Genomic DNA, 13,746 nt, shown 5'->3' with positions numbered 1-13,746 from the left:
TACAAGAAAAGAGGAGACAGGGTAAATAGTCTAGGGAAGAGGGTCATTGTGAAGGGCATGTGCCACCAGCGGAGGACTAGAAGCATAAAGCAGGGTATTGGGGAAGATATATAATATTTAAAGGACATTGGTATGTAATCTATATTAACTGATGTTTATAGAAGTAATATTATCCAATAATGATTTTTATAAACATTTCTTCCCTTTTGCATTATAAGACCATCAGGATTAGAATCTATGGAATAGTTAAGCAGATGAGTCAGAACTCAGAATCAGCTCCTATGTAGGCTGCAGTAGCATAGAGTTATCACCAGCTGTCCTTAGGCTCCACAAACCACCTTGTCAGAGCAGCCTTCCAGTGAGGGCACTGTTCATGGCTTGTGCTTATCTAGGCTGCAGCCACACTTCTGTATTGGAATTAAAACATACATTTACCAGTTGTTTGTTTGTTTGTTTGTTTGTTTGTTTGTTTGTTTTTCAGAGAAAATCAAAGACCTAACTTTTTTTAGTGCATAGAGAAAGTGCATGATGCTACTTGAATCTCAATGGGAATATATCTGGGAAAAGTAGGCTGTTTGGGGGATACAGTACCACTTGCAAAAATCATTTCAGATGCAAGGCTTCTGTGGTCTATTAGATGACCAGAACACTATACATTTGTCTGGTAATAAATCCTACCATCTAATTTTAACGTCCTGTTTAAAAATGAGAAAAGCCATGGTTAGATGGAGTGATTTTGTGGTCAGATGGTATGTTTGAAGTCTTCTTGTGCAATTCAACTTTTACTGTACAATCCTATTTACAGTTGCTTTTGTATCTTAATGGAAAATTCCAGAGGTTTGTTTTCAGTCTTGTGAAACAATAAGATTAATGTTTGTTTGTTTTGAATAAATCTATATTGGTATGTAAAAGTTATATCTGTTATACATAATAACTTAAAGACATCATAGTGATGTGGTTAAACTGTTTCAGTTTGTAGTACATATCTGTCATTTATTTTCAGTAAGGTTAATGGCATTGATGATAATCTCAGCATACTCACATAACTGCAAGTGTTCATAGACAACTTCACTGTGGTGTGGGAAAAAAAAACATGCACTTAGTACCCAGCCACTGATTCCTTAATGCTGGTTTTACCATCTCCTAGGTGCTTTGCCCATAAAATAAGAATTGTACTCACTTATTCAGAGTACATAACTAAGGAATACTAAATATGATCTGAGAGATACTTTCAATCTATGAAATATCCTTTTAAGATATAATTCACTGTTATTTCTCTTATTCTGGCAAAGCTACCCCAGCATTACACAAAACTGTAAAAATGTTAAAGATAGACAAAATTTTCACTTAGAATAACTACTTCTGATTAAATAAGCCTTGCATTGAAGCTGAGAACCAATCTTAATGCTGAAATACACTGTTGCTTGCAGAAATGACACTGGGGTATTTGTATCAGATATTGTCAAAGGAGGCATTGCAGATGCTGATGGGAGACTGATGCAGGGGGACCAGATTTTAATGGTGAATGGAGAAGATGTCCGTAATGCCACCCAGGAAGCAGTTGCTGCCCTGCTAAAGGTAGAAATCAAGTAACAAACTTAATTTTGTATAGTAATTATATGTGTTATTAGTCACCTCCGATAAAACAATAAATTTGTGATCATTTATTATGTTGTATATTTGACTAACAACTTTGTTAGAATTTATGACACAGATACCTGAAATAATAGCAAATTTTTAAAGTTCATATTAAAAGAAAAATATATATTCAGATCACAAAAGTTTTCACATCTATACATACCTCCATATTTCTTTCTGGATATATTCTTATAACTTAGTTTAAGTAAAGTCACTCATTTGAGGCATTAGGAGGCCACCCGGGCCCCACAGCACCCCAGGAGGTAATGTTTTCTGGCCTTTCTTTTTCAGCCCCTTCCTGAACCCCTTTCTAGGCACAGCAGAATTGGTATTTAGTTTTGTGACACCAAGTGGCAGAATTCCACTTTGTTTCACACAAGCCCAGTCCCCATCTGACTCAACACTGTTGCTCTATTTTAAAGTGAATGTCAAACTGTCCTCAACTGTGGCGTCCTCTTGCTCTGAAGGGAGTTTAGTACAGACTCAGCCATAGCGCCAACACTAGGAATCACTGTGCAAGTCGTAAGGCTCCCGCCCACTGCTGCAGCACTGAGAGTTTCAGTGCATCTTACACTGTGAAGCAGGTCTCCCCCAAAGAAAGCCTTCATGAGGAGCGCTTCTCTGTGGGAAGGTGGAGTCACCCTGAAAATAAGCTGTGAAGTACAGAATATTCCTTAGAAAACAACTTGTGGGAGGTAGAGTTCCCTGTCAGGAAACAGTTCAGTTTCTCGAGGAGATTGTGTTAGAAATGAGGTGTTGTTTACTGTGTTTGCCTTTGCCTGATGTATTTTTCTCCTGAAGTTTAATTCAGCATGGACTTGAAGACACTGTCATTGCTTATTCCCTACATCTGGGTCTGAGGGAATGTGAGCGTGTACGTGTGTCGGCTCCACAGCTGTTAGGGCTGCTGGGCATGTGCTACCATGGGAACCTCTCAGGCTGAAGCTCCACCTTAACCTCTGTGGTTTGGATAGGACCTGGCACTACATTAATTATTAGCTATCATTAGTTATTAATGGAGCACACATTTAATAAACCTGTTGTTTACTAAAGTCATCAAAACAAAGTGATCAAAATTGTTTCTTTATGTGGACTCAGGGGAGCGGCGTTTGAGGCAGGGTCTTACTGTCTAGCCTAGGCTGTCCTAGAACTCACTATGTAGCTTAAGCTGGCCTGGAACTCATGGTGACCTATTTGCATAGCCTCTTGAGTTCTGGAGTTATAGCCTCAAGCCTTGCTTAGCTAGTGACCAGAATTTTTTAAGGAAGAATATCTTCATTTTGGAGATAAATTAGGAACGTTTGTTAGCCCTGTGAGACTGGCTGATCTTACAGAAAGAGAGAGGAGGAGGTCACAGCAAGATAATATAAGTGATTTTAAAGTCAGTCTAGCTAGCTATTTTAAAAATAGTCAGAAAACATACAATGAAAGCCATAAAAACTTATATTTGTATGGTTGGCTTGCTCCAGGTTATTGCTGTTTTGTCTAATTATTTTATAAATAATTAGGGTCTTAAATATACAAATAATATATATATATATATATATATATACATAAATTTAATTGAAGTGTTTTTGGAATAATAGGAAAATTGACTCTAAAAGCCCTGGATCTCAGACACCTGCTTGTGCCCCTTCCGTTATTATTAGACCATATGCATTTCTTGCCTGGTGTCAGCTCATAACGTTACATTTTTAGAAGTATTTATCTAAGTATTATAGAGTAAGTCTGCTCAACTACCATGCACCAAGGAAATTTGACTGAATTATTTGAGTATTTTTCCTATTAAGGGAAATGTATGTTGTGTGTGCAGTGGATTTGAGCTTTGGTTTGCATTTTAAATCCTGGGTTTCCTCTGCTTTATTTGCCCATGATGTTTCAGGAAAAATTACTTCTCAGTTTCTATTTGTCTTGGTAGGAATGATCTCCATGTGATTTGTGGAATGCCGAGATGGAAACTAATGGCTACTATATTACTATTATTTTTTATGAGTTTAAATGTTTAAAGACCATTTTTCAAAAAGGATCGGGGTTGCCCTGTCTTTGGAAATCACAAAAGGAAGATACCTTTAGTTTTAGACCATGTTTTTCTAAAGATGTTTGTAGAATTTCATTTTAACATTTTCATAAACTGTCTCCCTTAGTGTTCCTTAGGCACAGTAACCCTAGAAGTTGGAAGAATCAAAGCTGGTCCATTCCACTCAGAGAGGAGGCCTTCTCAAAGCAGCCAGGTGGGTAGATGTAGAGTTCATGAGCAAAGCCAGTCCACATGCAAAGAGGAGTTCAGAGATGTCCCCAGAGAGTCTGCCCAAGGTCCCAGATCCAGATCCAGCCCTGGAGCAATGTGGACCTGAGTGCAGAGTTTGACACTGAAGAATGGGGGAAACATGGCTGGTAGGCTCCTGGACCTTGGAGGTTCTTGGCAGTTCAGAGGGACTTTGTTTCCGGCATTCTTCTTCCACAGTCTCAAAGTTAGCCACCTAACCAGTGTACCAGATCCAGTCACGGTGACATACTTTTAAGATACTGTCAGACAAACATCAGTCTTCACCTGGGAAATTCTAGGTAGGTGATTAGAAGCCATCTCCTTTATAGAACTATGATATTAAAATTACCTGATTCATGGGCTAGGGAGAGAGTGTGTGCAGAGTTAGCATGATGACTTAAGTTAAATCCCCAGGACCCCAGTTAAAGAGTTTTTGTGGTGCTTTCGATCCCAGTTCTGGGGTGGTAAAGGCAGCTTGGTGTTTACTGACCTGCCAGCTTCACCACATTGGTAAGCTCCAGGCCCCAGTGAGAAACCCTGGCTCAGAAAGCAAGATGAATGCCTCCTGAGGAGTGGTATCCAAGGTTCAATCATGCATGCTTACATGCACATGTAGGCCCCCTGACACACACACACACACACACACACACACACACACACACACACACACACACAAATACACACACACACACACACACACACACACACACACACACACAAATACACACACACACACACACACACACACACACACACACACACACACAAATACAATAAACTAACAGTTTGATTCTTGGCAAGCCTTTCTCCACAGTGTTATCTTCTGATGACAGTCTCCTTTTCTTAAGTCTGGTCACAAAGCACATTTACTAACTTTTTATTACTGCCCTCAGGTTCCAGCACACTGGCCCTTGTTAGATAGTTTGAAGCCCTGGCAGTTATGTAGTTGTTTAAATTCAAAGGAAGTTAAGTCTTGAGAGAGACTATGAAAGACCACTAAAATTGGACATAGGTTGAAATCAACTTCAACTGCCCTTTTATCTTCTATTATTTGTATAATTCCTTAAACAGAAAAAGGAAACCAATAGCTACGCTTAAGTTGCCCTTTAAATTGCCAAATACCACTGTAGTGTGACAGTGTTTCTTATTAGATGAGATAAACAAATGGAATTGTGAAATATTTTGTACTCAGGGGAATTATAATTTCCCAAACTGTCTGTAATAATTGCTGTATATTTTAGGTGAGTGACAGTAGCCTGTCATCCTTCACTCTCCCGCTTTCTGGAATAAATGCATCTGAATCACTGGAAAGCAACACCAAGAAGAATGCGTGTAAGATTGCCTTAACATTTTATGCATGAAGTGTACTGCTCTGGTTTTGGCTGTTGACACCAGTTTTTTTTTTTTTAATTGTTTACCACTGAGCCCATTTCTTCCCCAAACCATCTCATATCCTAATGTAAATATAAAACATGCACTGGCCAAAATCCTGAGCAAATGAAGGCATGCCCTGTGGCAATTTTTCCCACTTATGTTTGCTTTACAAGTTATAGATTCATTATTGCCAAAATTCTGTAATTTTTTTCTTACCAAACAGAGTAGTATATTTGATTTTGTTCCTTTTCTGTGTTGAATGCAACTCCAGTAAGCCAGAAAATACCACTAAGCAAAGCCTTAATTTTTTTCATTAAAATTACAAAAATTTTGAAAAAATTGACACAATTCTCCTGTGTTTTAATTACATAAAATCATGGCGCAGAGGATTTTTGGCTTGATGCATTGGTTGAGAGTTTTTCAAATTGAAGGAACTCGCCATATGGCAGTCTCTATTTGCAATGTGACTAATATTCTAGAAATTTAGACACTTAGTGCATAGATTTTTTTAAACTCATCCATAACTATTCCTCTCAGCTGTGTGAGCAACTTTCTATCCAAAGTATATCCAAGTCTGCTCTTGATTCAGTCAGAGTAGATTGTACAGTTATGTAATCAAAGCTGAAATAAAGGGAAGAATTGAATGGCATGTACACTTTTCCATTGGGGGAAAAAGAGTTCCATATGAAGTAGATTTAATCATATGTTCTGCTGATAACCAAGTGCACCCTTATGAAAAAGACATAGCCCATGCTGTGCCATCCAGCTCCTTGCATTGGCTAAAATAGTAATAAGCGTAAAAGTGTTTTAACAGACATTTTATCTGCTTCTGCCTTTACAGTAGCTTCTGAAATTCAGGGATTAAGAACAGTCGAAATAAAAAAGGTAATTTACTTTCTTCTAAGGCATTTTCATTTGTATTTTCTTGTTGAATAGTTCATAGTGCCCATCTGAAAAATCTGTATGTACATTGTAAGCAGTGGAAATAGTGCAATTCAATCATTGCCAAATTCCTTAGACATAAGGAAAAGTTTTTATTTACATTTTCTGTACTGTCAAAAGTGTCCCTACACAAAATAATTCCTTGTCTCTCTTGTGCTGATGAGTAAACCTTTACTTCAGATAATAGCCATGTGTAAGAGAGAACATAAGGCATGATTTGCTGAGACTTATTGTACAGCCTCCTCAACACTGGATGCCATCATAATATGCTTCATGTTCGCTGATGGCCTCTGTAAGACCCAGAGTTTTGTTGGGGACAGTGCATGTGCTCCAGGCCTGGCACTGGAAAATGTCAGGCCCATGTTCAAAGTCAGGAACTATCTGGTTCTGTAGTCTTCTCGCTTCTGGAGTTCTCCTGCCTTTTATCAGTCTCAACAAGATTTAGTATGTGTTGATTGCTTTTATTTCCCAAACAGATACTTGCTCTCCTAAACCTCTTGTGTCAAATGAAGTATATTCCACCCTCATTCCTAGAAGATCCTATCTGATAATAGAATATTGTGTGTAAAGAACCAACAAAAGGTTGGCTTAAAATACTACTTTGACTGAAATCTATCTGTTCCATGACAGGGGCCTACTGACTCACTGGGAATCAGCATTGCTGGAGGAGTGGGCAGCCCACTTGGCGATGTTCCTATATTTATTGCAATGATGCATCCAAATGGTGTTGCGGCTCAAACCCAGAAACTCAGAGTAAGTTTTCCTACTAACCAGGATGGCCTTAGCAAATCTAGCCGGTGTTTCCAGCTTCTCAATCCAGCTGCCTATGGCCAGAGATTAAATCTGCTTTAAATAGTTAGTGAAGCTTAGGCTGCACTTACTGTAAATGAAAGATAAAGAATAGCAAACGGGACCATGATGTCATCAGATGCAAGACTGAAAGGCAGTTACAACTGTGGAACATGTTGAAAAGGTAACGAAGTATGTTCAGAGCACAAGTACAGAGGGAAACTCCCTTTAGATGTCTTCCTGGCTTAAGTGCTGATTTGACCATACCAAATTGAAAAATGCTATTTATTTCATCTTATTAAAAATTTTACTAAGTTTAATGCAAATATGATTCAAAATACTACAGAACATACAGATTTGCTTCAAAGTTGAGAGAGGCCCGAGTGTTGAGCAGTGTTGGAACACCTGCTGGCCCAGTAGACCTGACTTCAGTGGCTGGGTCCCTGAAGGAAAATCTCTTAGGCCCGAGCTGCAAACGAAGTCTCCAAAGGAATCATATCTCAGTTTAATGGCCCCAAGTTTGGGAGTGAGTGGTTAGCACTTCTAAATTTATCATGGACACTGAGAAACTGATTATACCATAGTGCCATAGAGTCCATGAACATCCTAAAGGACAGCAAGTGAACACTTTAAACTGGGGCATAGGACTCTCTTGCAGCTGCTCAGCTCTGCCCTGTGAAATAGCCAAGCAAGCATGCTATCTTCCAAGCAAATTTTATGAACTGAAGTGGGCAGTGTGTCAGGTTAGCTCTGCTGCCCTTAGTTTGCCAACCTCTGACTTACGGTCTCATCTAACACTCACGGTGATCATGTCCAGAGAAAATCTGGCTTCCGGAGGACACTGGTGCTTTCTGGTTTTAATAAGAAGTGCTATCTTTCTCAGGAGAAAGGAGGGCCAGGAAAGAGTGACTTTCCTCTCATCCCTCCTCTAGAACCACCAGCTTCATCTGCACCGAATCCCTTTTTGTAGTTGCTTCTTAGACGTGAGCTAGTGGTCTCCTTGGTTATATTTCAGTGGTAGGTGACAACTTAGGTGTGCTGAGTGGTAGAAGAAGGACTGTGCTGGCCTGCTAGCCCTGCTCTGCATAGTGGCCATTTATTTGTCTTGCAGGTTGGAGATAGGATTGTTACCATCTGTGGCACATCCACTGAAGGGATGACTCATACACAAGCAGTTAACTTGATGAAAAATGCCTCTGGCTCCATTGAAATGCAGGTACGGCTTTTATCCCAGAAAGGTTCGGAATACAGGTAGCCTGAGGACACGGGAGCTCTGGTGCTAAATAAAAATGATTCAGTCCCCTGCTACTATTTTATTTAATATATCCCTTGAAAGTCAGTGATTCAGATGAGAGCTCCAAGAAAGTATTATGAAACATGTTCTGTACCATTTCATCCTGATGCCTTCATTATGTCTAAAGGGAAAAACACAGGGCCATAGCAACTAATGATTAATTGTTAGAGTTTTGTGTGCTCTCTGAGTGGCATGTCTTCTAAAGATCTTTGAAAAATAATTGCACATGAGGTCATGATTTATAAACATCAAAGAAAATTGTAGAATTTAATTTAGGATGTTTTTACTATCTGGACGGTTAAGAGGTGTCTGGGCATTGTGAAATTCCTTTCTTTTTAATAATATTTTAATCATTTCTTTGACTAAGTAGGTAGTACTCATTTTAAGCCAAGTTTATTTCTTGGAGAAAAGTCTTTTGGGGTCTCTTAAGCTACATGAACCTATGTTCTTCTCTTTTTGCTTTGCCCACACACAGGTGGTTGCTGGGGGAGATGTGAGTGTGGTCACGGGTCATCAGCAAGAGCTTGCCAGTCCGTGTCTTGCTTTCACAGGATTAACATCAAGCAGTATATTTCCGGATGATTTAGGGTGAGCACATACATTGTTGGTGGTATATCACTTGTTGCTTTCAAATCAAATGTTCCAGACAAATGCAGTCTCTGTCCCATGTTCTGGCACTCAAACAGAGATAGAATAATGGGAGAGGTATGACGTCGAAAGTGCCAGTGCTTTGAATTTCATCCAGTTAGAGATGTCATTCCAGTCAGCTGCTGGTCTGAAATGAATAAGTTACAGACAGTTACCTGGTCGAAGACAGTTACTTAGTCAGAGATCGGTAGATTACAGACAGTTACCTAGTGTAGAGACAGTTATCTAGTCAGAGATGGGTAGATTACAGTTACCTAGTTAGAGACAGTTATCTAGTCAGAGATGGGTAGATTACAGACAGTTACCTAGTTAGAGACAGTTATCTAGTCAGAGATGGGTAGATTACAGACAGTTACTGGTCAGAGATGGGTAGATTACAGTTACTAGTCAGAGATGGGTAGATTACAGACAGTTACTAGTCAGAGATGGGTAGATTACAGCTACTGGTCAGAGATCGGTAGATTACAGTTACTAGTCAGAGATGGGTAGATTACAGACAGTTACCTGTCAGAGATGGGTAGATTACAGACAGTTACCTGTCAGAGATGGGTAGATTACAGACAGTTACCTGTCAGAGATGGGTAGATTACAGACAGTTACCTGTCAGAGATGGGTAGATTACAGACAGTTACTGGTCAGAGATGGGTAGATTACAGACAGTTACTAGCCAGAGATGGGTAGATTACAGACAGCTGTTCAACCTACTACACTTTCCCAGTTTTCAGTTTGATTTTTTTTGAGATGCTATCTTACTCTTCTTGATTGAACTTTTGATTGAAAACATTGAATATATTGGAAAACAACACTAAATGTAAAAGTACTAGAAAAATGGAAGAGTAAAGAGTGGCACATTTGAATTTTCAAATTATTTGCTGCTGCTCCTACATTGCTCACAATTGATTTTCTACTCTGGAGTTGAGATCAGTGTTTATAACTCTCCATTATAGTCTTCTAAACTTTCACTCTCTTCTCACACAATAAACTGAAAACAGAATGAGAATTTCTATGCTGTGAGATCATGCCATAAATAACATCTTCCTTATTGATAACATACAGAAGAAGCATGTTGTAGTTTGAATCAGATAATACACAAGGCACAGAGTAATGACTGTGTGTGTGTGTGGGGGGGGGGTGTTATGGGGCTGTGTTGTGGGTGTATATGTGTATATGTGTGTGGTGTGTGTATGTGTTTAGTTACAAACCTCTTTTCTCCTTCCCTTTTCTGTAGACCTCCACAGTGTAAGACTATAACACTAGACCGAGGACCAGATGGCTTAGGGTTCAGCATTGTAGGAGGATATGGCAGCCCTCACGGAGACTTACCAATTTATGTTAAAACAGTGTTTGCAAAGGTAAGCTTTCAAGTTTTAACCATTCTGTTCCCTGCTAGACATTAATTAACACTGGTCAGCAGCTGGCTTATTAGTTTATGGCCTGAGGTGATGCCAAATGGTTAACATTGATATTTTCTTTCTAAATTCCCTGCAGGAACAGATCATTAAATATCTTTGTCCAATTTGAGGTTTAGTTATGTTTAGAGAAAAATAAGCTCAAATTGAAACTCCATGGAAATTCAGCAATATACACAAAATAATTAAGCCTGTTCTTTTCATTGGAAAGGAAGTTCTATGTGATGATCTTTTGAAAATGGACTTTCATAATGTATCTGTTGTCAAGGACTGTCATGTTTTCCTCTGTGTTCTTTCATAGTTGTGAAATACAACATAGGTACAGAAAAATACACAAAATGCATCTCATATTATAACTAGGGTGTTTATAAGTTTAATTGAAAAGAAAAGCATGTTTGAAATTTGAGGAGTGGTGAACAACCTTGTCATCTACAATGAAGCAGGATTACGATCAAGGGGTTTGATTGCTTTAGAAAAGAAAGCTCTGTAGAGAGTTGTAGTCATCTACTAAACTAGCTTAAGAATATTGACAATAAGAACAAAGAGACTATAATTTTGATGAGGTCGTTAAAATAATGGAAACACATACAGTGGTTGATACTGCGTTGTTAAGACTTATTTTCAAAGACTATAAAATTGAACAGTGTTCCCTGCAGAAAAAAAAAAAAAACAGGAATCCCACATTTTACAGTGTAAAAGAACAAAATGAATGTCAGGCCTGCAAAGACTTCATCTGGGCTCTTTAAAGTGCTATGGTCCTCTATTTTATGGAAATTTCATTCTATTATTTTAGAAAAATACTACTATTTTCAACCAATTTAAAGTGTTGTTCTTGTGACAAGCTAGCGGTAGGCTTAATTTGTGAGATTTTTTAAAAAGTTATTGGTATATCCAAAAATACAGACAGCATTTGCCAATGAATAGAAGCACCATGCAGTCCTTTTCGTCGGCCTAGGAACGATTTATTTAAGGCATGCTAGTTAAAACATATTTTAAGAATTTCATCATTATACACTCCTCATTAACTTTTCCATATTTTTAATCTTATATTTAATTGCATAATTATCTTCTATATGCATGCTTTAAGATGGAGTTCTTTTTTAAATAGGATGTCTGTGTTTAATCATAATTATTTAGGGCCTATAGAAATAGGAAGAATCGCTCTACCCTTACAGTAAGAACCTAGCTAGACAGCTTGAGCAGTTTTTCTTTCCAAAGCTTAGAAAAAATTACAAATAGCAGTGGTTGGGAGGCTTGTGTCTGGCTCTGTGCTGAAGTTGGAATTCAGGGCCTCATCCACCCTGGATAAGTACTGTACAAGCAGCATCTCCCCAGCCATGGAATGGCTTTTAAATAATCGCTTTGCCTTACCCTGCTCTGGTCAGCCTCCATGTGAGCTTTCTGTTTTTGGAAATGTATGGATTCTGGAGTCTATAGCCTTGTTTGATGAAGCTGCTTTTGCTGCTCACTGATCTCTTGTTGTTCGGTAGGTCTTCTTTATGGATAGAAATTCCTTGTTTCTATAAAATCATTCCTGCTAGGCAAATGCCCAAATAGTCTTTATTAATTTCAGTTGCTACCAACTGCTGTGCTAAACCGCCAAAAAAACATCCAGCTACTCCGTTGACTGCTAAATTCACTCCCAGATTGGAATCTCGGTGTTAAAACCATTTTGGAGAAAGGCCTCTTTTGTGTGTGTTCATCATGCCTAATGGGATGGGGCGCCGGGAGCAATGTGTGTGTACATGCAGAGCAATTTGCATTCTTGTTCAGCTCTTCTTTGTGTGAGGCTGAATTCTTTCACAAGTAAACAAGCCTGCTTTATAATTGCAGGGAGCAGCCGCGGAAGACCGGCGTCTAAAAAGGGGCGATCAGATCATTGCTGTCAACGGGCAGAGTCTAGAAGGAGTAACCCATGAAGAAGCAGTTGCCATCCTTAAGCAGACAAAAGGCACTGTCACCCTCATGGTTCTTTCCTGAACTGGCTGCCAGAGCTGAACCAGCCCAGCCACTTGCTTACCTCCTACTGTAACAGAGTGGAACTGTCCTGTGGACTTCCTATGCTGTGTTCATTCTGGGAAACCACAGGGGGAGAGAAACAGTTAGTGATTTGTTACTGACAACTGAGCACACTTTTTCTTTCCCCTAGCATTTCATGCTCCTAACCTCATAGAGAAGGAATATTTGCATAGGTAAACCTCATTTTTATTTTGAATATATTTAACAATTTATAGTCATGTGGACAAAACTATATGCTCATCTTGGTAATATGGAAACAAAATAATTCAAAGGTATCCAAGAAAAATATCTTCAGCAAATTAGGATAAAAAAGTAAAAATTTACAAGGAAAAAAGACAATCTTGAGTTTAAGAAAAGTGCCCCAATCTGGTAGACCCCCCCCAAAATGTTCTCAATAATCTTGACTGGTCTACTATTTTAAAAATGTTAACATTGTAACATATGGGATTGTCTTACCTCTAATATATATTTTTCTGCTAGCATTGTTTAGCAGTATTACTAAGCTTTAAAAAGAAATCATGTCTAATATGTATCTTGGTATTCACTTTCAGTTTGTGATCTGTTATATTTTCATGTCATTATAAGTACAATAATGATGCTACCCTGTGTTGGCAGTAGTTCTTCTGGAAAACCACCATCTAGCTATGGAAGACATAGGAAGGAAGGAGCCCACAACCTTCTAGTGCCGACTTAACAGACTGATACAACATTGAAGATATGTTAGTGTGCTATGCTTGTTGTTTTTCCATTAGTATTAATCTTAATGACAAAGAAAAAGGCAGTGTTAGTAATTATTTTTATTGTATGCCATTAATAAATTTACAGAAAAATTAAGGGAGTTACCATAACTTCACTTCACTGCCGTGTATTAACATCTTATAATACAATAGTTTAAGACTAAGGGGAACAGATGGAGCTGTTTACTGAGACAACTGGTGAGGAATTATCATGTGTTCAATCCCATTTTAGAGCGTGAAACTCCTACATTAGAATATATAAAGTCACTTTAAATATTCTCTATATTTGTAGCAGAAGTAGTGTACAGATATTTTATTATAGCATTCTTGTGTAAATGTAAAGTGAATAAATAAAGTTTCTGTGGTGCACAACAAAAAAGAAGATGCTTTCTTTGTTCTTTATAATGGGGAAAAGCTTTATTATTCAAGATTTACAGTTCTTTATTATCAAGTCTCACCATAGATGCATTTTAAAGAACTCTGGACAACATCCTTGTGCAAACCTCAATGTTCTTACCTCTACAATGTTTCCTAATAGCAGAAATATAAGGCTGCTCATGAGCTGGGGAAGACAACATAGGAAAAGTGTTCCACTCTTGTTTTTTAGGGATGCTACAAATGCAGCCGTAT

General features: G+C 38.4%; 1 protein-coding gene across 13 annotated transcripts in view; it reads left to right on the top strand.

Annotated features, from left to right (window-relative positions):
* Mpdz (multiple PDZ domain crumbs cell polarity complex component) overlaps positions 1-13,475 on the top strand; it is a 144,916-nt gene extending 131,441 nt beyond the window's left edge. For all 13 annotated transcript variants that reach the window (XM_036179661.1, XM_036179665.1, XM_036179662.1 and 10 more), the window contains 9 exons: positions 1,431-1,578; positions 3,783-3,869; positions 5,146-5,236; positions 6,120-6,163; positions 6,851-6,973; positions 8,121-8,225; positions 8,779-8,891; positions 10,180-10,303; positions 12,194-13,475. In XM_036179661.1, the coding sequence (XP_036035554.1) occupies positions 1,431-1,578; positions 3,783-3,869; positions 5,146-5,236; positions 6,120-6,163; positions 6,851-6,973; positions 8,121-8,225; positions 8,779-8,891; positions 10,180-10,303; positions 12,194-12,340 (982 nt within the window). In that variant the 3' untranslated portion in view covers positions 12,341-13,475. The remainder of the gene's footprint in view (positions 1-1,430; positions 1,579-3,782; positions 3,870-5,145; positions 5,237-6,119; positions 6,164-6,850; positions 6,974-8,120; positions 8,226-8,778; positions 8,892-10,179; positions 10,304-12,193) is intronic.
* Positions 13,476-13,746: the final 271 nt, after the last annotated feature.

The sequence above is a fragment of the Onychomys torridus genome, chromosome 2 (assembly GCF_903995425.1).
Source record: "Onychomys torridus chromosome 2, mOncTor1.1, whole genome shotgun sequence".
In the NCBI taxonomy this organism is placed as follows: Eukaryota; Metazoa; Chordata; class Mammalia; order Rodentia; family Cricetidae; genus Onychomys; species Onychomys torridus.
Note: the sequence above shows the minus strand (reverse complement) of the source record. Positions and strands in the feature narration are given on the sequence as shown.